This window comes from Ambystoma mexicanum, chromosome 3p (genome assembly GCF_040938575.1).
Source record: "Ambystoma mexicanum isolate Mex_15411 chromosome 3p, UKY_AmexF1_1, whole genome shotgun sequence".
Taxonomy (NCBI): domain Eukaryota; kingdom Metazoa; phylum Chordata; class Amphibia; order Caudata; family Ambystomatidae; genus Ambystoma; species Ambystoma mexicanum.
Window position 1 is genome coordinate 1084557249 of NC_090925.1, and position 27154 is coordinate 1084584402.

Here is a 27154-nt window from a genome sequence, read left to right on the forward strand (position 1 = left end):
GAGATCTCTGATCACTGTTATAGTCCGGAAATGATCTGTGATTTAATGCAAAGCATACAGGAATCCTCATTGGTTCTATTTGTCCCTTTCCCACTCTCAGGGAGGTATTTTGAAAGAGTACAATAAGAGTGTACCAGACTGTCCATCTTGGAACGATATCCTACTATCAGAAAATATATGGTTAGTCTAGTATTGCCCCTTGTGAAATACATGTGAGGTGGTACTAACAGAACACCTGGCTTCAACACAGGGCCAGTGGTCCCTCACACCCCTGCAGGCTGGTCACACCACAGTGGCCAGTACGACAGTTTGAAACAGCATTCAGGCAAGGCCTCCCCTTAGAGCATGTGACAGAAAAAACATTTACTTGGGCAGCAACAGCTGCGTTTTCACATTAGAATTCTTCTGTAAGGTACTTGAATCACAATGTAATAAAACTAGCTTCATCTATATAGCAATTATTTATTCTTATTGAGGAGAGGTTTCGTCGCACAACAGAGGTGTAGTTTGGGAGAGACAAGAGGCAGTCAGGGGAGGAGGGGCACATTCTGATGTTTCGCCTTGGGCAGTGGCCACCAAGTTGGCTAGAAACTGCCCTGCTTCCCCACACTACCGAAACCCAGTGGGTGAATGAAACAGTGGCTTTACTTATACATGGGCAAATCAGGAAGGTGGGCGGATGCATTGCATGCAATAGTCATATGGATGACTAAGACGATCGAGCTAGCATCTCCGTAATAGAATGGATAATGCTGGCATGTATGGTATAGTATGAACTGAATAACTTCTAGGTTCTTCGAATTTTGGCAGATAAGCCACAGTGAGATAAGATCATGTGTCCAGGATCACACACTTTGTGGTGAAGCTGGCATTTGAGACCAGTCTGTAACTCAGGTAAGCACATATGTTCTCTTGTCTAATTATTAGAAATGTGTGCTTAAGATTGGTTTTTAAGAATACTCAGTTGTATAGAAATTACTTGAAAAGTTCAACACAAACATCCATTACATATTGAAATTTGTTAAGCAAAAACAGTGTGCTTGTGATCCTCTTGTGTAGAAGCCTATGAAGGCTGAGCCTATTGGGACACTTGGATATGATGGGACCCCAGGATAGAAAAGCCAGGTTCTTCATGTCAAAGTATTCCTTTCAGTCAGTCCTGATTGGGGTTTTTGGAGAGTGGGTAGGGGATGTTCACTTTCCTGCCCCTACTGAATTTCAGGGACAGACAGTTTGACCCATTCTCTGTGATAATGTTCGGCACATGTATATCAAATGTGTCATAACACAAGGTAAAGAAGACTGGCCCGGCCTGTGCTCATTTGAGTTGTTTCTGCCATTTAATTGGCACATCACGTACTAAGCCATGAGCCAAACATTCACAATCTCAGTTTCACCAATGATAGACTACTGCAATGTTTGCTGGCTGGGTAGGGACCCTTTCATCATGCCTAGCCGAGTACTGTGTTGTTTATGAATCCATATTTATCAAGACACTGAAAAGTTAAAATAATGGGGTCTTGTTTAATTTAAATGAGAGAGAGAGAGAGAGAGAGAGAGAGAGAGAGAGAGAGAGAGAGAGAGAGAGAGAGAGAGAGAGAGAGAGAGAGAGAGAGAGAGAGAGAATAGAAGAGGACTTCAAAGAAACTCAGGAGCTCAGAACCAGAAGAGAGGTGCTCAATTTAAAACTGATTTGCAGAAATCTGCAAAATTGATTAACATTTTTGGGTCAGTCAGCGGTCAATACAGAGCAAAGAGTGAGCAGTGCTCAGCCTGGAAATGAGGCAGAATCATCAAATTGACCATGCAGCTCGAGGGGGAATAACGAGGTATGTGGCTCACCTGAAAGGAAGGATAATGCAGAAGAAGAATCTATGCCATATGAAAAGGACTCTGAAAAAGATCCCAACTCACCCAGAGAAGGAGCCAGCAGTAAAGCAAATCATCAAGCTTTGATAGATCAAATCCTGCTTTGTGGCCAGAGGCCTTACGTTCTGCTGATATAGACCAGATCTTTTTGAATGGACCAAGTAAAAAATAAGCCATTCGATTCCCAGTGAATAAACAGAAGCAACGCTTCTCAATATCACACTGTCAAAGAGTGCATGACAGTGGTGAGCTAATACATAAACCTTGGCTCATTTACTCAAAATCAGTTGATAAAGTATTCTGCTTTTGTTGTAAAATATTTGATAAGCCTGCTAAATCAATGCTTGCACTTTCTGGTTACAACTGTTGGCATAACATTGCGGATTCTCTAAAGAATCATGAAGTGTCACATGCTCATTTTATCGCATACTCAAAATGGACAGAAGCAGGGTCTAGACTCAGACAGTCAAAGATCATTACTGCAGCAAAAAAATTCAAAATGAATTGCTCGACATTATGGCAAATAAGGTGCTTGAGAACATATTGCTGCGACTCCGCAAAGCAAAATTCTTTTCAGTTATCATGGGCTGCACTTCCGATATTAGTCACACAGAGCAGATGTCACTGACGGTGAGATTTGTTGATGACAGTGATGGACAAATCAAAGTAGAGGAACACGGTCTGCTTTAAGCCTGTGGATGACAAAAGGCTTAACTGAATTATTTATTAATGTCCTGAATGAAAATAAAATAATGCTTGAACACTGCCGTGGTCAAGGATAGGACAATGGCACAAACATGAAAGGCAAGCACAGTGGGGGTTCATGCTAGGATTCTTGCTCTTAATCCAAGAGCATTTTTTGTGCCTTGCGGCTGCCATTCCATCAATCTGGTTGTATCCAATGCAGCATTGTCATCTTTGGATTCAGTAACTCTCTTTGGATTACTACAAAGAATATACACTCTTTTTTCTGCATCTATTAGGTGGTAAATCCTCACAAATAATGTTAGAAATCTCACTGTAAAGCCGCTAAGCAACACCCGTTGGGAGAATCGAATTGACAGCGTGAAAGCAGTAAGGTTCCAAGAGACTGGCATCTATGACGCACTAATGGAATTAGCACAGTTACGCAAAGCTGATGCTGGAGTCAGACATGAGGCCCAAAGTCTGGCTACCCAGATAACCGACTTCAAATTTCTGGTTTCACTTGTAGTTGCACAACATCTTATTTCAGATTAACATTGTGAGCAAGACATTACAAAATAAGTCAGTGGATATTGTGACTGCTACTTGCTGCCAAAGAAATGGCAGCTGACTAGGGTTTGAGGCTGCCTTCAAGGAGATCCGTATTCGTCAAAGAAAGAGGCTGTTCAATTAGGAGGGCAGAGAGGATCTTACACAGACCCAAAGGCCAGAAGAAAAGTACAAGAGGGTTTTATTTATTTATTTATGTGCTTATTGACACAGCCCATGGTTAAATTGTTAAAGGTTTGGACAAATGAAGGATCATGAACGATACAGGGGCTTTCTCTGTATGACCTTAGCAAGCTTCCTATGGACAAAACACTATTGGAGCATTGTACAAACCTTCATCAGACACTAAAACATGATGAATCTTCTGGCATCAATGGGAAGGACCTTCATGTTGAGTTGGAAAATATACGCTACATGTTACCAAGAGGGACAGTTACAGCACTACCAGTTCTCCAGTATATTCATGATGCTAACCTGAAGAACATTTTCTCAAATGTCTGGATATCATTGAAGATTCTGCTCACTCTGCTCGTCACAGCTGCAAGTGGTGAGCGCAGCTTCTCCAAACTGAAGCTCATTAAAAACGTACCTTCGATCAACAATAGCCAATGAAAGACTGACATTGCTTGCTATTTTATTAATCGAAAATGACATTGGCCAATCCCTGGATCTATCCGACGCTGTGCTTCAATTTGCAAGGGTAAAGTCAAGAAAAGTAACTTTATGAACACATAATACAAGTAACATTCTCAGACTGTCACCTAGTGTCTAATGTATGCATTTTCTATTGCATTTGGATTTCTATCTGGTTCTTAATGAAGTGCCCTATTCACAACATTTGTAACACATTATTTGGTTGTCATTTTTAGGGGTGGAGGGGGCAACAATGCTTCCCGCCTGGGGTGTAACCTGGTCTAAGACCGGCCCTGCCTCAATCTCCGCACCCCCACAAACCCCGCGCCCCACATCTCCAGATAGAGCTCATAATGTAGCATCACAGTAGACATAAGACAACCGTCACTTTGTGCTCACCTTTACCACTCTGGAGAAGGATTGAAAGGGGAAAACTGACACTTTGAAGAAAGAAAGAAAGAAAAAGAAAAAAAAAAAAAGCGGCCTTGATAAGCACAACCAGAAGCATTCCCGGAACCCGCACTGCAAATGATCTTCCATGGTTTATGGAAAAACTAAAACACACAACCACTAGAGAAGCAGTGAAAGACTATGTTCGGTGCATCGATGGGCAATGTTGGTAAGGTGGCCCAATGGATAATACCCATTCGTATTTATTTGAAGAATAGGGATGTCCATTTCGAACAGAAATTGTTAAAACCACCACATTTATAGAGGGTGGGGGCATTTCCTGGTATGCAGTCTCTACGCTATCGTTGCACAAAGAGGAGGCAAGTGGGGAGGCAGAATACGATGGTGTGAAAAAAGGGAGACAGACCAGGAACAAAACAAATACAGGCATTACAAAAAGGGGGCAAGTGCTGCAAACTAAGAGGAGTACTATACAAACATACAACATTACAAGTCACTGATCTGCAGCAGTTGGTAGGGTCAGTTAGGGAGCGTAAACCAGCTTTAAAGAGATCCACAGTAGGCTGGTTTGATTGAGAGGGGCAGCAGATTCCAACGGAGAAGGGCAAGTAAGGAGAAAGAGCAGAAGCAAGAAGGGGCTTGGGACAGCAAGTAGACAGAGTTACAGTCATACAGGTAATGAGGAGCAAGACCATCAGCAAGTGAAGGAAGCAGTTGTGCACGGAGAGCCAACCAGAGCAGTGATGGTAGTTAGAAATGGGGTGTTCAGAGAGGATCGAGGAAGGCTGTATAGATGCAGGTGGCAAATTTGAGGACTTTGTTTAAAAGAAGACATAGGCCAGGTCTGCTGAGTCATGTGGTGGAGAGAGTTTTTATAGAGCGGCAAGTAAGAAATGGATGAAGTTTCCAAATATTAATACGGGCAACAAAAGCAGCAGAGGCAGTCTTAATGAGGAACTGCTGCAGTTGGAAGTAGCCATCCGAGAGGACCCCAAGATTAGCAGCCTTGGGCAAGTGAGCAAAGAGAACAGGTGAGAAGATAGGAGAGGGTAGGGATTGCGTTTTGCACAGCCAGAAGAAATATTGCTTACACTTTGTGCTGCATGAGGCAGCTGAGAGCTATACAGGGATGGATTGCAGCCACAAAGCAATCCCTTTCGAGATAGCTAGGATTAAAGGACAGCAAGAAAAGATTTGAGTGCCGTTAGCTAAGAGGTTGTGCCTTCTTTCTTAAAATGTTGACTAATGCTGGGAATGGTAAAATTACAGAGGTTTTAAAGTTAGCTATTCTGTTTGGGGTCATATTCTGCCTGGGGTCAACAATGAATTTAAAGGATTTAGGGAGATTAATGTTTTTTTAAAGAAGAAACCGCACGCACTTCACTACACCGCAACAATGAAACAAACCACACATAGCATCGCACAACAATTACTGACACACCTACGCTCAAACGGACGCTGCCAACAGCACATCACAGCTCTCTTGCGCTTTATTCTCGCTCCGTCCTACTAACTTATTCCCCACCCCCACAGCTTACCCTCCTGCTTTTCAGATCCTGCCAGACAACCAGGCGACCACTCAGGTGGTGATAGGTATAAATATCCTTTAACATAACAAAGATAGCACATCAGGGGCGAGTGGTGTTGGCTCTCAAACAAAAGGTCAAGATCTGGTACGGGAATAGGAATTTGGACATCCTGGCTACAAAGTCTTGTCGTAGGAATATTTACAAAGTTTTCAAAATATCAGTATTTACAACAATAATTTAGATATTTCGCAGATAAAATGTGGGCGATGATTTTTCCTCAAATCCATGTTGTACCTACTGGAGAACTTGGACGTTTTTGGGTCCAGATTGAAAATGGATATGTACATGGGTATATGCAGGAGGACAAGGCAAATTAATGTTTTTCAAATTGTTCATTTCATCTCTGCCTGAGGAAGTGGAGGCTTTCCACGACAGCTCGCAAAATAAAGGACTGTTAGACTAATTAAGGTATCAACTTGTCGTTTTCTTCTGGATCAACCTTATATATGACCCTGGACTAACACGGTACAAGCATATATATGAAACACGTGTATGCGGTTGCTGATGGTACTCTTGTTCAGAGAGGAATTGCAATAGCATTTCGGTGCTGGACTGCCCTTGTGGGCAGGACAAAGACTGTTATGCAAATGGATATTTCCCCATCTGTGAAGGTACAGTGAGCAAAAAGCAATGGCTGCGAACTCTCAATGTGGTTAATAACCACTGAACAGGTTATCATGCCTTGTTCTTTCGAGAGAGGGGCGCCTGCTACCTTTTTTGTGTATATATATATATATATTAACATGTAGATTATGTAAAGATTCAGGACAAAACTATACTTTAACGTATCTGGTAATATCCTGTTTCAAAGAACATTAGAGTGAGAACCTTTAGGAAATTGGTGTATGATCAAGAGCCTATTACTTCAAAGAGCGCCTGGGTGCTTCGCATTAATGGCAGACAATTGAGCTCGAATCTGGTGCTCGTTCATTATTGGAAAAGAATTGTCAATCTATTGAATGAAACAGGTATGTGAAGTAAGGTGTATATATGCACACACGAACTAACTGTTCATATTGTAACGAATCGCAGGATTCTGTCACTAATCCCCAGGGTCGAGCCGTCCCGTTAGACCGAGTCCGCTACGCAATACCCTCCCTAGAGGTAGAGGCAAGCAGGATCTCACGGGAGAGACTCCGCCTGCCTCCCCCCTCTGGGGACAAGTTCTAATGAAGTACTCCCTAAACATGTCACCAAACCATCTTCTAAATCATCTAATGGACGAACATATGAAGAACAGACAATTATATATTATTGCCAGCCAAGCCATCTGGTTATACCTAGATGGTAACACTTCTATGGTACTGAGATAAAAAGGATTGCTGGAGGAATGCCGAGTTTGACTCAAACACAGAAGAAGGACCAGACCCTATGCCAGGGAAGTCCCACTGCAGCGTCATCAATCTGGGAGGTGACCTAAGGAGCGAGAGCACCCAGGAAGTTCGAATCAGCTGGAAGGAGAAGAGAGAAACCTAGACGCTCTGCGTCCACACGCAGAGAGAAGCCAGAGTGCAGCCTCCGACACATGGGAGCTGGACAGGAGAGAGGACACGGAAGAATGAAGTGGTGGCAAGGCGTCATGAACTTGAGAGAAAGGCAAGTGGTGGCATGACTGCATCGCGGTGGACCGGGGAGGTCCATGAACAGCGCCAATATTTTTAATAAAGTATCGCAGAGCGAGTAGACCAACAGAGAAACCAGTAACCATCCTGACAAGAAAATAAGAGGGTCCCAGCCCGTCAGAAAGCCCAGTGACATTATCCCTGAGCAATCCAGTTAACAGGGAGAAAGGGAGACCCGGGAGGGGGACCAAAGAAAATAACGGACATACTCCGAGTAAAGACGAACTGTCAAAAGTATACAAAGACAGCAATAATCATTCCTGGAACACTCAGTCATTTCAGTAGAGACAAAGCATCAAGAGTATATAGAGTAAAAATCATTACCTGAACGCTCACACTCGTCCCAGTCAGAACAAAGTATCAAGAGTACATGAGGAGACTAAAAATCACTTCTGGAGTACACATTAGTCCCAATCAATATATTTTACTGAAAGTAAATGAAGACAAAAGTAGTGTTTGAGTCAGCACACTCGTCCCAATCAAGGAAAGAAGTGGACATTGAATAAAAGAATCTTTTGTTTAAATAAAGAGAAAGGAAAAGAGGTATCTCGTGGAAGTAAAGACATTTGAATCCAAAATCTGAACGATACGATAGCTGCAGTTGCCACAAACTACCCAAGGATATTATATAGGGAGTCATTCTCCTGTGCTTTAGTTGTTCTAACAGTGGTAGGGTCAGGGTAGCTTAGTTTGGACAGTGGACCCCATTTGATTTGGACTCCGATGACTGACAAGCACCTTTGTTAGTTTTGTAGGGAATACCTTCGCTTAGGAAACAGAGTTTTCACCTTTTCTTTAATAAACTAAAATAATGAGATGGAAAACCAGTCCGTGTTCTTCTTCTGACCCACCAGAGTATAATTTTATGGAATGTAAACGTCATTTTTAATTTTTGTATTAGGGTATACGATTTGGACCATGAATGCATTTAAAATAAAAAGAATAAAAAAAGAAAGTAAGTTCTAAAGCGTGAAGAGGACAGATGTAAAAATGGATGTGTAACCTGTGGTTATAGGGACTAATCACGCTGATCACTGTTGGGAAGAAGCTAGCAACTTCCTTCACCACCAAGCGCTTTAGAATTAGGCAAGACTTCTTTTGACTGCTTCTAGGCACTTCAAGGAACCAGGTGGAAGAGGGAGCACTGGGAAAGCTCCCTCATGCAAATATAATGATATAGACAGACATGGGCAGGCACTTAAAGAAGGCAGTTATTTAAATATAAAAAAGGTGCAAATAACTATTAGCCAAATACATTTGTAAATGTTAATCCCATGTAGTTATAAAAGCACGATCTAGCTCTCTGCTGGGAAGAATGCAGCCTGTGCTAAAAATGGATTGAAGGGCTCATGCGGTGTTGCGTCACTAAGGCTGGCAGAGCAACACAAAGGAAGTCAGCAGCTGTCTGTCAAAGGAAGGCCCATGCATGCAAAAAGGAGATTTTAACATGCTCAATGCACAACATGCAGAGTTATGAAAAGCAGGTTTAAAAGAAATTACAGGACCACATAAAAATAGGAGTAGAATGAGTGGAGTATGAATGAAAATTAGTTATAGGACTGTTTAGTTTATCCTGGGGCTAGGCCTCAAGGCTTCTAAACGTCTGCAGGGCTGCAGTGTGTGTCAATGTTAGGTAGCAATATGTAAAGTATCACGTCCTAACCGAAATCGCTGACAATGAAGAAAGGAAGACTGAAGCATCCCTTGTATGGAGGCAGGACGAGTTGGGATAAAGCCATGCCCATATCACAGCAAGTCATGAGTTTAAAAGATCCTACATAGCAGCAATTTGCAGGAGAAAGGAACAGTTGAGGGACAGAAGAGACCACTCAGGCAGCAGAGTTCTTTGCTCCCAATCTAATTTCTGTAAAGAATAAATTCATTATCATTGCAAAATGGAGTCTTGGCCTTACAACCGTAGAGGGGTGTACTACTCTGGTGTGAGCGTGATTAGGGCACCCTCATAATTAGGGATACCCCTGTGAGTTGGGCTACCAGTGGTGACCCAAACGTGATCTCAGTTTTTTGCCCCCTTACTTTGCAAAGCCCAGGCCAGTCTTCAACAAGGAGTCACGCCCATCTACAATGACCGGTTCCCTAAAAACATGTGCATCCTGAACGGTTTTAGTAGGAGTCATTTTAAAAGAAATCCTCTCTGCTCACTGAAGCAGGGCGTGGATCCAGAAAGAAAGACAGGCCAGCATTGGGACTTCGTAAGCAGAGGAAACTTGAGTGAAGCACCCACATGCGAGTATACTCTTGCAAGTGATAACAATAGTATGGTGATGTGGATGAAGTACAAGGTCAATGGAATAGATTGAATAGGACTTTTGGTGATGTGTTAGGGTATGTCATGATGCCTACCCCCGGAGCACCAGGCCAGGCCCAGCACCCCCGGAAGCAGGCATCATGCCCTCGGGTAAAAGCCCAGCGGCCCCTTATGGGGGCTCTTTGGACTCAGTCCTGGCGCCATAGGCGCCAGGCTCATAAAGGGAGGTGTTTTGTGCACTTACCAGATGCAGACCATGCTGCACGCTTCAGGCCTCCCCGAGACCTGAAAGGGACTATTTTTTCATAGGGACTATTTTTTCACTCGGGCATGGCCAGGGAATGAAAACATACCTAGTTGGGGAAGGATACATACCTGGGACTTCTTTGGAGGCTATTTAAGCCACGCCCAGACAGCAGCTCATGCTTCGTGTTGTTCTGCTTCCTGCAGCTTAAGGCTCACCGTGTCTGCTCCTGCTCCTGGACTCCAGCCACGCCCGCCTCGAACCTGGAAGACCTGCAAGGAAGGAAGAGAAGAGAAAGGTGAAAACCAAGGACTATTTCAAACTTCTTACCTGCATCCGGAATCTTCTCGCCAGCATCCCTGAAGAAAGACTTCCATTTAAAAGCATCGCGTTGCTCGCTGCAGCGCCACGCTTCACTCACCTGTCCTCGAGATATCTCCCGGCTCCATCGCGGCCGTCAGCATCGGACGCCACATCTCTGCACCTAGGGGAGAGAGGAAGAAACAAAAGGTGAGCAGAAGGAAAGCCTGATTAACAGCCATAATACTTACCGGCTTTTCTTCCACATTTCGGGTCGGCGCCGCCCGGTTGGCAGGTACCGTACCCCGGCCCCTATGGGGAAAGGACAAGAGACATTTCTGGGGAATGATAAGGACATTTAGAGGGATCGCCCTCATCACTACTCACCTCAGCAGTTTAACCCCTCGACGCATCGCCTTCATTCTGCACCTGAAATAAAGGACAGATCACAGGTTAGAAAGTCAACATAAAGGGGGCCTCACTTGAACTTTGAACTTTCATACTTACGGCGCATCGCTCAGGAAAGTCAAGTGGATTTTGCCAGCGCCATTCTGAAAACCAGTGAAGTAACTGGACGAACGCGCGCCCCTGCACCAGAAGCAGGATGGAGAGTTCATCCTTCCAAACCATAAGGTGAGCTTAAACCGGGGTTTGGAGGAAGTTAGAGAGGAACGAAGGGGGGAGCTAGCACACTATTCTGCACACTGTTAATCCCCTTTCTCATCTGCAGAAGGATATTCCTACGGGCCAGGCAAGCACGATTTGGAGGTCCTGTCCAATCAGTGTTCCGGGTCCTGCGCATCACGCTAGAAGAGGCCACAGCAATCCAGACTAGACCAGCGCCCCCGTGGGAACCAGGAGAGCGTTACAGGGTATGAATGGGATAGGATTTCAGGTAATGTGTTAAGGAGTAGACTGGATAGGAGGTGGGTAATGTATTAATATGGTCACGTATCTCAGTTTTTCTACTTTTCATAATGTAAAAAAGGGAGTCTCAGCATATAAAGACAGAGGAAAGGGATCCTCAGTCATAATAGTTTGAGAAGGTAGTACCATGCATTATTCTTTTATGACTCAACATATTAAAAAAAGACAGGAAGGTGGTATTACAAGGATATAACGAAAATAATTAGTGGCTTGTGTTAGGGAGAATTCTCTGTAAGGCTAATTTCCCAAACCTAGTGAGTCCCCCAGCAGCTTTGCTGGATTTTTGGGGTTTATTTTTTTCTCTCCTGCTAAGAGTGAGATTCTTTTGCTCCCACTCTTAGACATGATTTGAGGTGTTCCTTTAACTATCCATGTTTTTTATGGGCTATGGGGTGTTTTACTCCACAGGGTCTCATAGCGACCCCCCAACATAGACTCCATACCCTGGGACTGACTACTGTCTCCCAGGGCATGTAAAGTCACCATTGGCTTTGCTAGTCCCAAATTATGAACAGAAACCAGTACAAACCATCATATTGTGGACGTACTGGTCGGGGCAATTCGATTGCCCCGGGGTCTGTTCGAGGGGGCACGTCTCCGTACCCCCCTGATCGAGTTTTGGCTGGTGGGAGGGGATACTACTTTTCATATTCGACCGCAAATATATCTCTATGGGATTTTCCCATTGTTCGAGGCTACCAACTTTTATTATTTAATTCTTATAGCCTCGAACATACCGCTGGTTTATTTATTTAATATTAATTCGCCGGTTGGTATTTTTTGCCAGAACTCTATTCTAAAATGACGTTTGTGTTCTCTTCTGTGACTCCAACCCAAGTCGAGCCCCTTGTTCCACTTTTTGGCGGGCTTCTCCACAGAAGCCTCCAAAAGTGGTGCCACTCTGTCTGGGTACAACAGGGGGTGTGTTTAGGCACCCTGGACTGAGTTACCTTGACAACTCAAGTCGCACTCTTGTGTGATTGGCCCAAGTGTTTGATTGACAGCTAGGCTGAGTGAATGGGGGTGTGCTGCATAAAAGCAGGGCTTTGGGGACTGGAACTTCAGAAGTCGCGACAGGACCTAAGAATACGGGGAGGGAGAAGCTGAGCCGGCCTGCAACGACGACACCACCGGTGGAGCCCTGCTGAACCGTCTCACCACTTTTCCCCAACGACAGAAGAGATCTCCAGCCCGGAGAGTCCTCTTCCTTCGACTGGTGGGGATAACCAGTCTACCTTCTTTTCGCATTCCTGGAGCATCTCGTGGCCGCCTTGCCTGTGTCAAGCACCCCGGCAACCGGGATACCACATTTTCACCACTACCGCGAACCAAAAGGGTAGTACCTTTGTACCGGAGAACTCCACGGCTGGTTTCTTCCCTGGCGGTGCAACGACCTTCATCCTTCCTCCACGATGAGATCTTCTCTTCCTCTGGACGACGCTGCGACTTGCACCCGCTGCCAGGAACAACTGCCCCCGCTGGAGGATCCTCTCCATTTAAGGTACCGTGTTCTGCCTGACTTCCCTTGCAGCCGTTTCAACGGGGCGTTTTAAATCCTCGTCTCTCGAACCTGGGTTAGCCAGGGACACCTTAGCTAACTTTTCTGCACTGAACTAAACCTTTTTCGAACTACCTCCACAAACTTTGAAGACTGTGTAACTGTCTGATCTTGGGCATCTTCCGCCCGGCTCCCTTGAAAGTGGGCCTGGTGCCTAAACTTCCTTGCTCACCAGTAGACTGTGCCTTCCTAAACTTGCTGTGGTTCTTTAAAAAGTGTTTAGTGTGTATGCTTCCATAATTCTGCTTTTCCCTCCCTTTTTATTTAACTTGTTGGAGTGCCATCAATCGTTAAGCGCTCACCTCTGTCTGGAAATAAGTGGTGTTAACTAAGACTTGTCCAACAAGTAATCAGGGATGTACATATGATAATAGTGATTGTGTTTTGAACTTATCTTACCAATTTAGTGCTAGTGCGTTTCATAAGAGTGTGTTAAATAAATATATACTTTTACACCCAAGCTCTGGTCAGTGTTTGCTTGTGCTACTGTATTTCTGCACCTATTTTGTATGCTCTGTATACTGTCTAACTCTTCTTGAGGGAAGTCTGACTGCTCAGCCACAGCTACCAAGTGAATCTGTGTGGTACAGACTGCTACCAAGTGGGTTTACTGCCAAACACCTGTAGTCTTAAATCTTTTGCAGTGGTACCTAAGGTAACTGCACAGGTTTCTGCCCAACAGCTTGGTATAAAGGAAAGGGCCCGGATTTTAGTCAATTATTTTTGTATATTTTCTCTTGCTGTCTTTTGGGGTAAAAAAGGAAGGAAGGTGAAGGAGTCGTGGTGTGTGTGTGTGAAAAAGTGGAAAAGAACAAAAGGGGGTGGGGAAACGTGGGCTGATCTGTATTTTTATAACAAGCAGCAACGTGCGCAGCATAGTAGTAAGGTCTAAGTGAAACATTAGGGACGCACGCAACATTATGGAGAAAGAAACCCCCAATAAAACACATGCATAGGCAACTGCCACGGTCTTGTGACAGGATAAATATCACAAACAATGGGGGGGTGATGTCCTTCTCCTGCCCAGAGCAGGGCTCCCATAACAGAAACATGCTAAAAAACGTGTCCATATTTTAAGCAGCAAAATATAAAGGAAAGAAAATTCCAAAAAAGAAAAGATTTATATTGGAGGATAGGAAAGGAAAGGAAAAGGACACAGAGCGCCAATATGCCCGTAGCATCAATGCACCCAGAGGGGTCCACAAGCAGATATAAACAATGAGTTACAGGCGTTGTGGGAAAGGTTGGTCAGGTTACAAGAACCTGAAGAAGTAGTATCTCCATAAATAAGGGCACCAGTGCAGAAAATAGGGGATTGAAAGTCAGGAGGTTTTTTTTGTTAGATTCAACCCTGGGGCAATAAGAAATGTTTGTGTTGGAAAAGATGATGGGGTGAGGGTATGGACAGTCCTGGGACAAGAAGTAGAACAATCAAGGGGGAAGATCAAGGTGGTAGAAATAATGAAGAGGAAGGGCAAGGAAGATTAAGGAGAGGAGGCTGCAAGAAACCTGTCACCGCCACAGGAGGCAGTGACGAGGGAGACCACAAAATAGACCAGATTTAATGGTGGCAGTACAAGATCAGAAGAATACTAAAAAAGGGGTAGAAGGACATGCACACACATTCAGCAGTTCTGGCACGCATGTTGCAACGAGCTATCTAGAGTCCTAGGTAAAGAGATCCCCAGAGATCCTAAGCTGCTACTGTTGGGAATAGACGATGAAGTCGACCTGTCAAAATATGAAAAACTGTTTGTGTTCACCACTACCGAACTTATCAAAAGAAACATTGCTCAGAAATGGGGGTCGGAGGTGACTCCGAGTTATGGACAATGGACGACAGACGTAGACATCTGTGTTGCAATGGAGCACAGGGTATACACGGCCAGAGGATGTCCGGCCAAGGCGCAAAAGGTATGGCAAAAATGGGAAGACGCCCACTGAAAGGTGACTCTGTATGAGCGAATAAGAAAAGAGAATGTGGCGCCCCTCGACATCCAGGGTACCAATTAAGCGGGGAAATCGAATGTAGCTCCTGTGAAGGGGCAGTGAACTCAATTTTGAAATGTTGTCTGTAATAACGGTGGGAAACAATCATTGACCTGTATCGACTGTGTGCTTATGTTGTTTGTTTGTCTCAAATCAATAAAATGTTTGATCAAAAAAAACAAAAAAAAGGGGTAGAAAACAAATAGACATGCAGATGCCTCTTATACATAAAGGAGTAGAGATAACGCAGTATGTGCCTTGGCCTCAAAAGGACAAAAATAAAAAATGTGATTAAAAGCCCTCCACCAGCTTATAGCCAGAGCTAGTAAATGGATCTATGAATATAAAAAACAAACAGCAGGGGTAGCCTTCAGCACTAGGAGACGTTAAGAGTTTACTGGCTGCCATAGTTGGGGACCAGGCTGAGGAAATATGGACAAGGGCTGGGTACCCTGGGATAAATGTTGCAGATAATGTACATGACGGAGCAGCCTTTAATGAGGTAAGGGTGTGTGATACCCTACTAAAAATGTACCCAGATACCCCTGACTTACATTCTTTAATGCAATGCACAATGGGTGATGAGAACCCAGTTAAGTTTATTCTTAAATTACAGGAAACGTGGAGAGTTGAGACAGGAGGAGAATGTGACCACTCTGAACCATTTTTCTATTTTATCGTAAAGAGGGGATTACCAAAAGAGGTCCAGAAGGCACTAGATAAAATTGTGGGAGTTGGAGCCAAAGGGTGGGCGGAGATACAAAGTATAATAGTCCACCATTGTAAGAGAATCAAGGAGCAGGACAGGGAGACAGCCCAGAAGCAGCAAATGGACGAAGCAAAACTAGTGGAAAAGAAACTAAATGAAGTTGTCATCCAAGCAGCAGCTCAGGGGGAAAAGACAAGAGACACTCAACAAATTGTGAATGCCACAATTGCAGCACTATGGGGGGGAAGGAGGACATGGAAAATGGGGTTCGGGAGGGACAGTAACCCAACCCACAGTGGGGGTAAGTAGCAGCACCATGGGGAAGAGGAGGATTTCGAGGAGCAGGAGGCTTTGCGGGCATAGGGCGCCGGGGAGGAGGATTGAAAAACATCACAGTGCTGGTATTGCGGGAGATGGGGGTATTTCACAAGAGAATGCAGGAACAGGCCTGGGATGAGATTTAATTATGGATCACCACCTCCAGGGCAGGAATTCCCAGGGCCTCAAAGAATTGGACAACAGCAATTTGGGCGAGGGGGTCAAAATTCAGTTCCCTTATTGGGCTGACAAGCAGGGGCCACAACCACAGCAGGGTGAGGGAACACATTAACAAGATGACAGGGGGAAAGAGGCGCCCTATTCCAAGGAGTTACAATAGCGGGGCGGCCCTTTTTCATTCCCTGGCACAAATACATAGTCTGATTAGGACAGCCCACAGAGAGAACTTGCGTGTCCGATCCTATTGACAACCACACACCCTGAAGAGCAGCCATTGATAGAGGCAGAAATAAGAAAACAAGCAATTTATATTTATGGTAGATTCAGGTGCAACTAAATCATGCATTATGGAGGGGAACTTTCCATGATCAGGTAAAACTCTTGCATTCAGGGACTCTCTGGGGCTATTTCTACAGTTCCATACACTGAGGAGCTGGATATAAAATTGAGAGGGAAGGTAGTACAAGCCCCCTTGTTATATTAATAGAGTTCCCCTGTTAACTTGGTGGGTAGGGATCTGCTCAGTAAACTAAATGCAACAATATCATTCACAGATCAAGGGGTAGCGTGTTCCACTCCAGGTATGGGTGTAGCTTGAGCATTGGCAATAATGAATGCAATGGCAAGGGAGTCAGTAGTCCATGGGGTTCCTGTGGTCCCGGACATATTTGTGTATGGTATCAAGGTATTAGCAAATGTAGTGCCTCAAATTACAACAAAGTGTTGGCGAGTGCCCACAGATTTTATTTGCCAACCCATGGTGCCACCCAAGATGGTGGCAGGGACAATTCTAGTCCTTGCAAATCTAATGACCGTAGTGTCAGACAAAAGAGTAGTCCTGATTGGAACAGACCAGAATGGATGCAAGTGGTGCACAGTACTATGTGTCTTCCCATCGCTGATACCTATTCCAGCGGCTCTTCCAGGCAGACCCTCACAACATCCTCTGTCGTTCCTTAGCCAAATCTATGGACCCTTCATATGATCTCTGTCCTGTCTCCTCCTCTCCTATTAAGGGTGGCACCCGTTGGAAGTCCTCATGGATTCCTTCGACTCCACCAGAGTCATCATTAAGGTCTACCTAAATGGCACTGTCATGGTCCAAAGCCCTCAGGCCAATCTCCTCCTCTTCGATAGGCGGTTCCCTCACCTGATCAACTTCCTTTCATCTCCGGCTGTCCCCCCTTGCCCTCTGCCCTTCCTCTGGCTCCCTCCACACCTCTGCAGGGCGTACCTCTGATTTGTAGCCCTCCCCGGAAAGGTCTTTAAGGCTGGCAACCTTTTTCATCTTGGCACTCTGAACCCTCACTCTGCTGTCAAACACTACTCTGGCATCTGCCACCTCTTGGAAGAATTTGACCTTGATGTCCACGGTCTTGCCGAGACATGGTTCACGGCCAGCTCTGTCATGACCTTTGACACTCTCCTCCCCGATGGCTACAAGATCCTCTCCGTGCCTAGATCCACCCGGCCCAGTGGGGGTGTAGTCCTGATCTTTCCTGAGTGGATTCCTCCCTCTATAATGTTGAATATATTTATTTATTTTTTTTTTCTCTCTCTCTCTCTCTCTCTCTCTCTTCCCCCTCCCCCCCCACCACCACCCCCCTTGGTCAAACTACCCAATTTCTCTCTGAGTGGGCAGTTCCCTCCTCGCTCCTGGCCTCAACCACTCAACTCCTCCTCCTTGGTGACTTCAACATCCATATCGATTCTCCCTGTTCCTCGTCTGTGCTCATTCACAACTGTAACTCCCTCTCCCTTTCTATGCTCCCCTCTGGCTCGATTCACTCTGCAGGACACAGAAACTGCGCTCCTGAACATCCGTGAAAATCTGCTCTCCAACCTTGACTCCAACATTCCCCCTGTCCTTATCCTACTCAATCTCTCCTCTGCCTTCAACATGGTCAATCATATCTCCCTGCTCAACTGTCTCCGTGATAACCACGGTATCACTGATCAGGCTCTGGCCTGGCTGACCTCTTTCCTCTCAATCCTCCCACGTCCAACTTGGTTCCTTCCTATCATCTATCTCCCTCTCTACCTGTGGTGTTTACCCCATCCATCTAACCTCTCGCCCTGGTTTTTCGACCAATACCTGGCAACTATCGGCCACTGCATTGCCATTTTCTGCTCAAATTTCCAGTGCTACGCTGACAACACTCAACTCATTTTCAGGCAGCCCTCAGCCACCTCCTCTCCTTTTCTCATCTCAGATTGCCTAAATGCCATTCAAGACTGGTGTGCCGCCAAAGATTTTTGTCTAAATTGCATCAAGACTGAGATCCTCCTCACTGGTACACCTTCAGCATCCTTTCCCCTCACTTCTTGGCCGGCCTTCCTTGGCCCTCCTTCTACCCTTACCTGTGAGGCTACGAACCTTGGGGAATCATCTTTGACCCCACACTTTCCTTCTCCGCCCACATCCCTGACATCTCTAAAAAGTCAAACTTCTTACTGCACCTGCTGCTTAGAGGTACTCTGCCTTTCCTCTCCTTCCCCCAGAAGCTTACCGTCTCCCAAGCACTGGTTCTCTCTAGGTTGGACTATTTTAACAGCCTCTTTCTAAATCTACCTGCCTCTACTCTCCGCCCTTTACAACTAATCCAGAACAGGACTGCAAGACTTGTCCTTGGCCTCAAGCCCTGGGATCGTATCTCTCCAGCTCTGAAATCCCTTCTTTGGCTCCCAGTGGATGCAAGGATTAAATTCTAAACCCTCTGCAATTTCTGCAAGGCTTTCTGGGGACTGGGTCCAAAATACCTTCAACTAGCCCTCCGTAAATACCTCCACTCTCGAGCTCTTCGCTCCTCTACCTCCAACACCCTCAGTGTCAATCATTTTTTTAAAGAAATAAGCTCGGGGTAGATCTCTCTTCGGCTTGGGCCTCCCCTTTTGGATGTCTGAAGAGCACCTTAGACAAGGCAAAGCTCAATCAACAGAGTAAGATAAAGGATCCATGCCGGGTGGTGCGCAGTGGTACACGCCTGATTTTTATCTTTTTTCAATTTTTGAAGGTCCAGAACCCGGTCAGCCCTGGTGGGAAATGGGTCTCTCTCTCGGGCTCCCTCTCTCTTCCTCTCTTCTCCTGGGATAGGCAATGATGCCTGGCCGACGTGTTCAAACCCATCTGTTATGTAGGCATAAGGTTAAAATAAATGTCATTTGTTTTAGGAATTATATAGCATATCTTTTTAGTATTATATTGTTTTGTGCGACACTGATCATGGTTGTTGGAGTGTATGAAGATATGTCATTTATATGGGGTGGCCATATAAAAGGGCGGATGGACAGTTGGAAAATAATACTAGTATGACTATGATGAAAAAGAATCACACAATGTCTCACTTTTTGCCGGCCACCCCTACAAGTTTTCTTAGACGAATAAAGTACGAATGATTTATGTAAGGGGCTGGGCTTTTTACGCCATTTCTGATATTGAGTACTCAGAATCCTCCAACAGCTGGTCTGTTTGTTTATTTGATAATGCACACCAAACCCTAGGTAGCTGGTACTCCAATATGGGTACCGCAGGAAGGAATGTGATCAATGAAAGCTGTTGTGTGTGTGCACTCATCCCGCATGCATCAGGGGCTCGTAAGGTTTTAGTTCCACGTCCAGTCCCAATTACAAAGGCACAATGCCTGGTACATCTTGCACTATGTAGGGTAAAGGACACATTCCAGGCACACAGTGTGCAGTTGAGGAGCATTGATCTAGAACCAGCGTTATGCAATGACAACACAAAATACCGCCAGTGTCTACAAGTACCATATTTTTCCTCAGGAGGTTACATGTCAAACAACAAATGGCACGGCACCACAGTGACTTGCCCGGCAGATGGACTGATCGAGTACAGCAAAGAGACAATAGCCCGAGTAGAGACTAAAATATGGTCCCAATACATCACAAGGCTGACATGGATTGCAACAATGTAGAAGCCAGTGCAAATACATAGAGCCATAGACAATGAACTTTGTTTTAGCAATGAAGGAACAGTTCTGGCTGGCGCAAACACACAGTGCAACCACACTCTTGTGATCCCTGATATGACGAAAGGTACGGCAGTGGTGATGGATTACTACTGGGTTTGCGGCCGACAAGCCTACTTCCACCACCCACCCTCCTGGAAGGGCGAGTGTTCACTGGCAGCCCTGCACTCAGTGCTAGTAGTAATCCCAGAAGAACACCTGAAGGGAGAAGAAATGCCTGTCAAGGTGCCAACAGTCACTCAAGCACCTAAAGAAGAAGAAAGAAACTTGCAGATCACACAAGAATTTGGTATGCTGCTAGAAAAAGGATGATTCAACAGCGGGGGCGGGGGGGGAGAAAGAAGAGATCAAACTACATATCAAAAGACTCTTCCACACTGCTCAGAGGAATACCCGACGAGTATCGACTTTTTAGCTCAGCAGAGACTCATCTTTTTTGGGTCCTAAGGTACAAGCAGCTGCTAACGCCAAGTGGATGCAGATAGTCCGATGGGAGCTAGTCCAGCAGGCCAATGACACAGAAAATGGGTTCAATGCCATCAAAGTAGAGCTTCGTGCATTGGGACTCCTGCCGATGCAGAACCGCTACATGCTGGATTTTCTAACAGTCATAGAAGGAGGTGTGTGTGTAAAAGGTTGGGAAGCAGCTGCTGCACTTTTGTACCCCCGAGGATGCCAAGAATGGGTCACTATCCAACGTCAATCGAGACAGTGCACAATTTAGGTGTTCAAATGAAGAGAGGGTGGCGTTCAGAACACGGATTGGCTACGGCTTGCCTTGGATTGGGTCCCGTCATGGCTGGGGGCAGCAGTAAAAAATACTGGTACCTGTTAAATTCTTCTTCATCCTCTTCTGCACGTGCCAATTGGGTCTCTGATGTGTCAATATAGTCCCAAATAGTGTAAAGATTATGGTATCAATTGGGGGTTAAAGGGGGATCCTAAAACACCTTGCCATACAATAAACATTGAAACTCAAACTAATATTGCTGGGGTTGTAGATATGCTGGGAGGGGACGAGTTTGTTACTGTAGAAGTAACGAAGGGGGGGGGAATGGTGGGAAGGAACTAGCGCCTTCCTTCACCCCCCAAGCGCTTTAGAATTAGGCAAGACTTCTTTTGACTGCTTCTAGGCATTACATGGAACCAAGGGGAAGGGGGGGGGGCACTTGGAAAGCTCTCTCTAATGCAAATATAATCATATACACAGGCATGGACAGGCACTAAAAGAAGGCAGTTATTTAATATTTGCACCTTATATTTAAATATAAGGTGCAAATAACTATTTGCTGAATACATTTGTAAATGTTAAATCCTATGTAGTTCTAAAATCTCAAAACACAATAGAAGCAAGTTCTCTGCGGGGAAGAACGCAGCCTGTGCTAAAAATTGATTGCAGGGCTCATGCAGTGTTGTGTAACTAAGGCTGGCTGAGCAGCACGAAGTAACCCAGCAACAGTCTGGCGTCTGTCAAAACCTGATGCATTCTAAAAGGGGATTTTAACATGCTCAATGCACAACATGCAGAATTATGAAAAACAGGTTTAAAAGAAATTACAGGACCACATAAAAATATGAGTAGAATGAGTGGAGTATGAATGAAAATTAGTTATAGGAATGTTTAGTTTTTCCTGGGGCTAGGCCTCCAGGTTTGTAAAAGTCTGCAGAGCTGCAGTGTGTGTCTATGTAAGATAGCAATAGGTAAAATATCATGTCCTAACCGGAATCGCTGACAATGAAGAAAGGAAGACTGGAGCATCCCTTTTATGAAAGCAGGACGAGTTGGGATAAAGCCATGCCCATATCCAGCGATGCCACTAAAGCGTTGGGATAAAGCCATGCCCATATCCAGCGATGCCACTACAGCAAGTCACGAGTATAAAAACTCATGCCTGGCACAGTTTGCAGGAGAAAGGAACGGTTGAGGGACAGAAGAGACCGTTCAGGCAGCAGAGTTCTTTGCTCCCATCCTCATTTTTGTGAAGAATACATTTGTTATTCTTGCAAGATAAACTCTTGGCCTTACTTCCCTAGACGGGTGTACTTTACTCTGGGGTGAATGCGATTAGGGGCAACCTTATAATTAGGGACAGCCCTGCAAGTTGGGCTACCCTTACACCACTCAGCCACCAATCCTTCAGAAGGTCAATAAAATGAAATATCATTTAATTCCTTAACAATATACACCTCAGTTATTTGTCTAAAACGAGCACATGTACCATAGCAGATGTGACTAGATCATGCTATATTGCTCAATTATCTATCATAACAGTGGGAAGAGATTGGCCACCTGCAATTAACAATTCCCACTCAAGTCACCATACAATGAAACTCTCCCAAGTTTGAAGGGTGCTCCAGATTCTGCACCCAAAACATTGACAAATACATATTTTCTTTCCAATCTCGCACTTAAATTAAATGCGAAAAATAAATACATCCATTAGTTGCAAAACCTCCCTCTCGATTATTTCTAATGCTCGGCATGTGTGCATGCCTTCACACCTGGGAGTACCAACGTATCACCCAAAACCCAGTTGCCCTCATTTGTAAAAATAGCCTACTATATACTGCATAGTATCCTGTAACAGGCTACATAATTCTACTGTCTTTTTGATAAGTACTGTAGTACAAGGGTTCTGTAATGCAGTATTTGTATGGATTAACAGGAAATAGTATAGTTTCCTGGCATTCAGTTTCACTGAAGTCGTTACTAGTAGGAGCTGTAGTCTTATTAGACTGCAATATAGACTAGTGTACTGTAGAACACTGGTATGAGTACAAATGTATAGTATATATTAGTGTTTACATGACTAATTGAAACCATGTTAAAATAAATTGAGTCTATCGTACACTACAACATATTCTGCAGTATATAATAGTGCACTGCAGAATATTACAAAACTGTACATCCGTTTTTAATAAATAATGTAGTAAATGGTTCTTTTAATATTTATACTGAGTATAGTGTCTGCAGTACTAACATCCAACTCCAGTCAGATGGACAGCACCAAGGCAACGCTTTACACTTAGCAACATACAAAGCCACGTGGCACGAGTTCACAACCTCTCAGCACTTCATCCTTCGGAAGCAGAATGAGTACTGTCAGTGGGTAATAATGATACCAATTATTAGAGCGCTTTTAACAGGACCCGCATGGCATGGAGGGCGTTATAAACCACCAGATTATTATTACATGAAAGGGTTATTTTGCTATCAACCATGTTCTTCTACCACTATTGTATGGAAGAATCCAGCATCAAATCTAATACAGATAAGGTGACAGAGTGTGCCAATTAGTGGATTGCCAATTGGCTAAGGAATGCTGGGTTCTGGCACGCACAAGTACCTACTACTTCAGCTGAATGTGTGCCAAGACGAAGTGTGTCCAGATTAGTGTCTTTTTCTGAGGGAGGTTGACTGGTGGTGGCTATGGCAAACCCAACACCCAGTTTTCAACATTCATTTTTTACTTTTAAATGTCCATGCAAATTCCAATTTGACATGAGTTCAGTACAGTTGCTTTCAAAGTCAGTTGACCTATAATGGAGGAGGTCAAAGGTTGACACAACAGGTTTGTAATTTCCCTATGTAAAGTGTCAAGTAACCTCAACTACGGTATTGCCATAAAAGGGGGTATCCACAATATATTTGTTACTGTATGCTGCAGTATTTTCCACTAGAACGTAAGGTTTTGATTGGAATTTCCAAATAAAAACGTCAAATACCACTTCTGCTAGCAGCTATATTTCGGGGAGAAACCAATGTCTGTACACGTGCAAGAGGATTTTGTGTGGGCATAAATTGCCATGACTATTGTTATAGGTTAGCTATACTTTCTTTATTCAACATATATTTTAGGAGGTCACAAGAGTACTGTATCTTATCAACCACACATCCTAACAGAGCACAGTACATATGTGTTTGCCGACTGATATTTTCAGGCTAATAAAGGTCAAGTTTAAAATTACATGGACATGAGATTATGATGCCGCTCCAAGCTTTTCTTCAGAATCACCAATAAGACATATGGCAAAATCTACTAGCTCAATCCCGTTGGCAAGATTTGATGAAGTCCGAGTACGATTTGCATGGTACTTTCTGGCAAATATGGTGAGTTTTGAAAATGTGGCATTTAATGCAAACAAGATTTGTTTGCAGCAAATCGCATAAAAAACGTTTTACTGTGGATGGGTGACAACACTGCATTAAATACGTAGTGGGATTATGGTGACATGCACAATTTTATAGAAACCCTGGTAAATATAGTATCACCATTGAGAAGGTATAGTTCTTTTAGGTCGAGTATGTAAACTAAGAACTCGCCCTGAAGGTCTAGGGGGATTTTTAAGACGTTCCCCTGGACTGATTCAGTGCAACATATGGACACCAGTCACTGTAGCACATAATGCAGTAGATTTACTATAGCAGAGATATTACCACATACCTATGGTACATTAATTGCAGTAGATGGGGCAGGTTATGTAATATACAGGTGTAAACGCTATTGATGTTACTATCATAATTGAAGGGAGAACATTTTGCAGCATACTTTGCCCAAAGCTCTGCAGTACCTGATAAACAGTAAAATATTCATTCTACAGCTTATTTAAAAAAAAATCTTCAGTAAGAGCTCTTCCTTCAGCAGTGCTATCAGCCCACTTTACATGCACCCCCAGGTTTTCTCCAGCTCCCCCAACAAACCCTGCCACGCACTCTATTCACTAATCATCCAGAGGCAGCAGTTGCCTCACTCTTTCAACCAGCTGCCATGGTCATGGTCTCCATCTTCACAAGCCGAATTCAAAATGTCCCACGCTATTATAGGGTTACAACTTCTTGCCAGTGCTCCAGCCCTCTGGCCTTGCCCCTGAAGTAATGCAACCTCACTCGCCTCAATCTCCCTCGTAGTGCACACACACCCCTCATTTGCCAGTGGAACTAATGCTGCACCGCTACTAAGGCTACTCACTCTGGATATCGTACCTCCTTCTTGGCAGTAACCCCAACTCCGATAGTACCTCAACCGATTGAATACTCCCCCCTGGCCCCACTCGTTCACGCCCCCCAGTCATTAAAAGATCTTGCGCCCCCTCCTGGAACAGTTCCCCTCCCCACCGCAGTCTCTACTTTGCCCTCCGCAGACACTCACATGGGCTCCAGCAGCTTCGCCAGCCAGCACTTGAGCGCATCCACGTCCTCTATCAGCATGATGCCCTGCGCGGGGGTCACTCCGCGGCCATGGTGAGTGTCTCTTGTATAAACCGATTGACACTACTCCGCACAGGAGCTTCAGCAGAACAGATTCACAGGCCTCAACAGGAACCAAAGGAGCACACTAACTTTCTGGCAGCAAGGCCGCTGTTATGCTTTGATGGACGTCCTACCGCAGCCAATTAAAACGCAAGCTCGTGTGACAGTCTGCACTGCTAACCTATGGAAGGTTCGGGAGGCGTAGCCAACATCCCAGTATGAAAACAAGTTTGGTCTACAGAGCATGCAAGTACTAATACAGACAGTGCAAGCAAGAGAGGGCGGAGTCAAACGTTCTTAAAGGGACCGCCGCACTTCTATTACATGAGATTAACGGGCCGCAGAAAATGTATTACTCGAGCTCTTAAAGGAGCCAAATGAATTTATCACAGAAGACTCATACAGGCATGCAGAACATTTATTAAAAACGATGTTACTAAATGTGCCAGTGGTACAATTATTACGGGAGACCCTGAAAGTGCAACAGAGGTATTTTCGGGGGCTCCAAGAACGTTCACAGAGAGGGTTCTAGGATTGGCGAGGCTCTGTGAAGCATAGGCAATCTCATATTGACATCAGAGGGACATCACAGAAAATGTCACAGGGAGGCACATTAGTCTTACATACTTGAGAGGCTCTGGGAAGTTACACTAGAAGTTGACAAAATATGAATGCCCACTTAATATATGTGGAGGAATACCATAAACAAGGCTTTCTTTTTAGTGTCTGATAATATAAACTGTATCATACTTCTATTTTAACAGATAAGGCACAATGAGATACAATAATTTTCACAGGATCAGAGGATTTGAAAACAGTCTTCAACCTATGCACGTGGTCAAATATCTTCCCATCTCTAGGCGGTAGAAATATGTTTGGCTTTTAAGAATGCTCTTTTTCTCATGGAAAAGACTTTAAAAGTACACAAAGCAAAATAAATCACACGGATAAATATTTACTTTAATTAAAAAAATACATTTTAAGCAAAAAGAGTATGCTTGTAGCACTATTTTCCGAATCATGAATAACAAAGTGCAAATACCATAATGTAGCTTAGCGTGTGGCTAAACAATGATTTTTGGGTTTCGTTACTTTCAAGAGTTAGATACCAAAGAAGAGGCAGGCAATGACCAAATACATGGTAATTGGCCATGGCCTTGAAATTGCGAGCAACCGGCATAGACAGTATTGGAAAGAGCAAGTCCGATTCAGCCAACGACACCCACTTACCCTTACACTGCCCCAAATATGCCATAAAACTCACATATTAGGGAAAAAAATCACATGCAGTGTAGTGGCTCTCAATGAATACAGGACGCTTGCGTGATAGAGAGAGGTGTTTATTTTGACACCTAGCACAAACTGGGCAGGGGATGTATAAGTCCAGGCTGGGGGGGGTGGGGTTGGAGCTGTACTCACAATTTAGTTCCTTTGCCCCCTGCACAGTGTGAATGATGGGGTGTTAATATCCTCTGCCAGCTGTGGGATGTTTTTACCCATGCATCCAAGCCCTACCAAAAAACTGTGCATTACTGGCATGGAAAACATCATGATGGTCAGAACTCCCCAGAGAGTGCACAGGGTAAACATGAAGAATAGGCTGCCACCCATTTTTGCCTATGTTGTGAGCACAGGAGGGCACTGCCTAAAACCACCATTGGGCTACACACACAGTAGCCTGGAACCATTGGGAATGGCAATGCTGATTGCCAAAAGCAACCCACAACTGTGGGGAATTCATTTTCTTAATGTCAAAAATGGATGCAGTAACGGTGCTCACCACTATCATAAAGCCGGCGTTTTAAAACCACCAGACTTTTGTGTAAAACTGAACAAATGAACCGAAACCAGGCCAAGGAAAGACTTGCTAAGAGGTGGATACAATGTAAAACTATATTCTGAAATGACTTGAAGGAAGTAATTATTTAATGTATATATAAAAAATAGCTGCATGTAAGTTGGATTTGAATGTAGAAAACTGTCACGCATTCCACTCCCTCTGGGGATCCCATTCCTCATCCCCGTGCCCCGAACACCCCTCG

At 44.4% G+C, this 27154-nt stretch overlaps 1 protein-coding gene across 4 annotated transcripts in view; it reads right to left on the minus strand.

Moving 5' to 3' along the window:
- Window positions 1–25202, minus strand: part of RBM27 (RNA binding motif protein 27) — a 1859884-nt gene extending 1834682 nt beyond the window's left edge. For all 4 annotated transcript variants that reach the window (XM_069652445.1, XM_069652444.1, XM_069652443.1 and 1 more), the window contains exon 1: window positions 25012–25202. Coding sequence is in view for 3 of the 4 variants with exons in the window: in XM_069652444.1 (XP_069508545.1) it covers window positions 25012–25070 (59 nt within the window). In the remaining variant the exon portion in view is untranslated. The remainder of the gene's footprint in view (window positions 1–25011) is intronic.
- Window positions 25203–27154: the final 1952 nt, after the last annotated feature.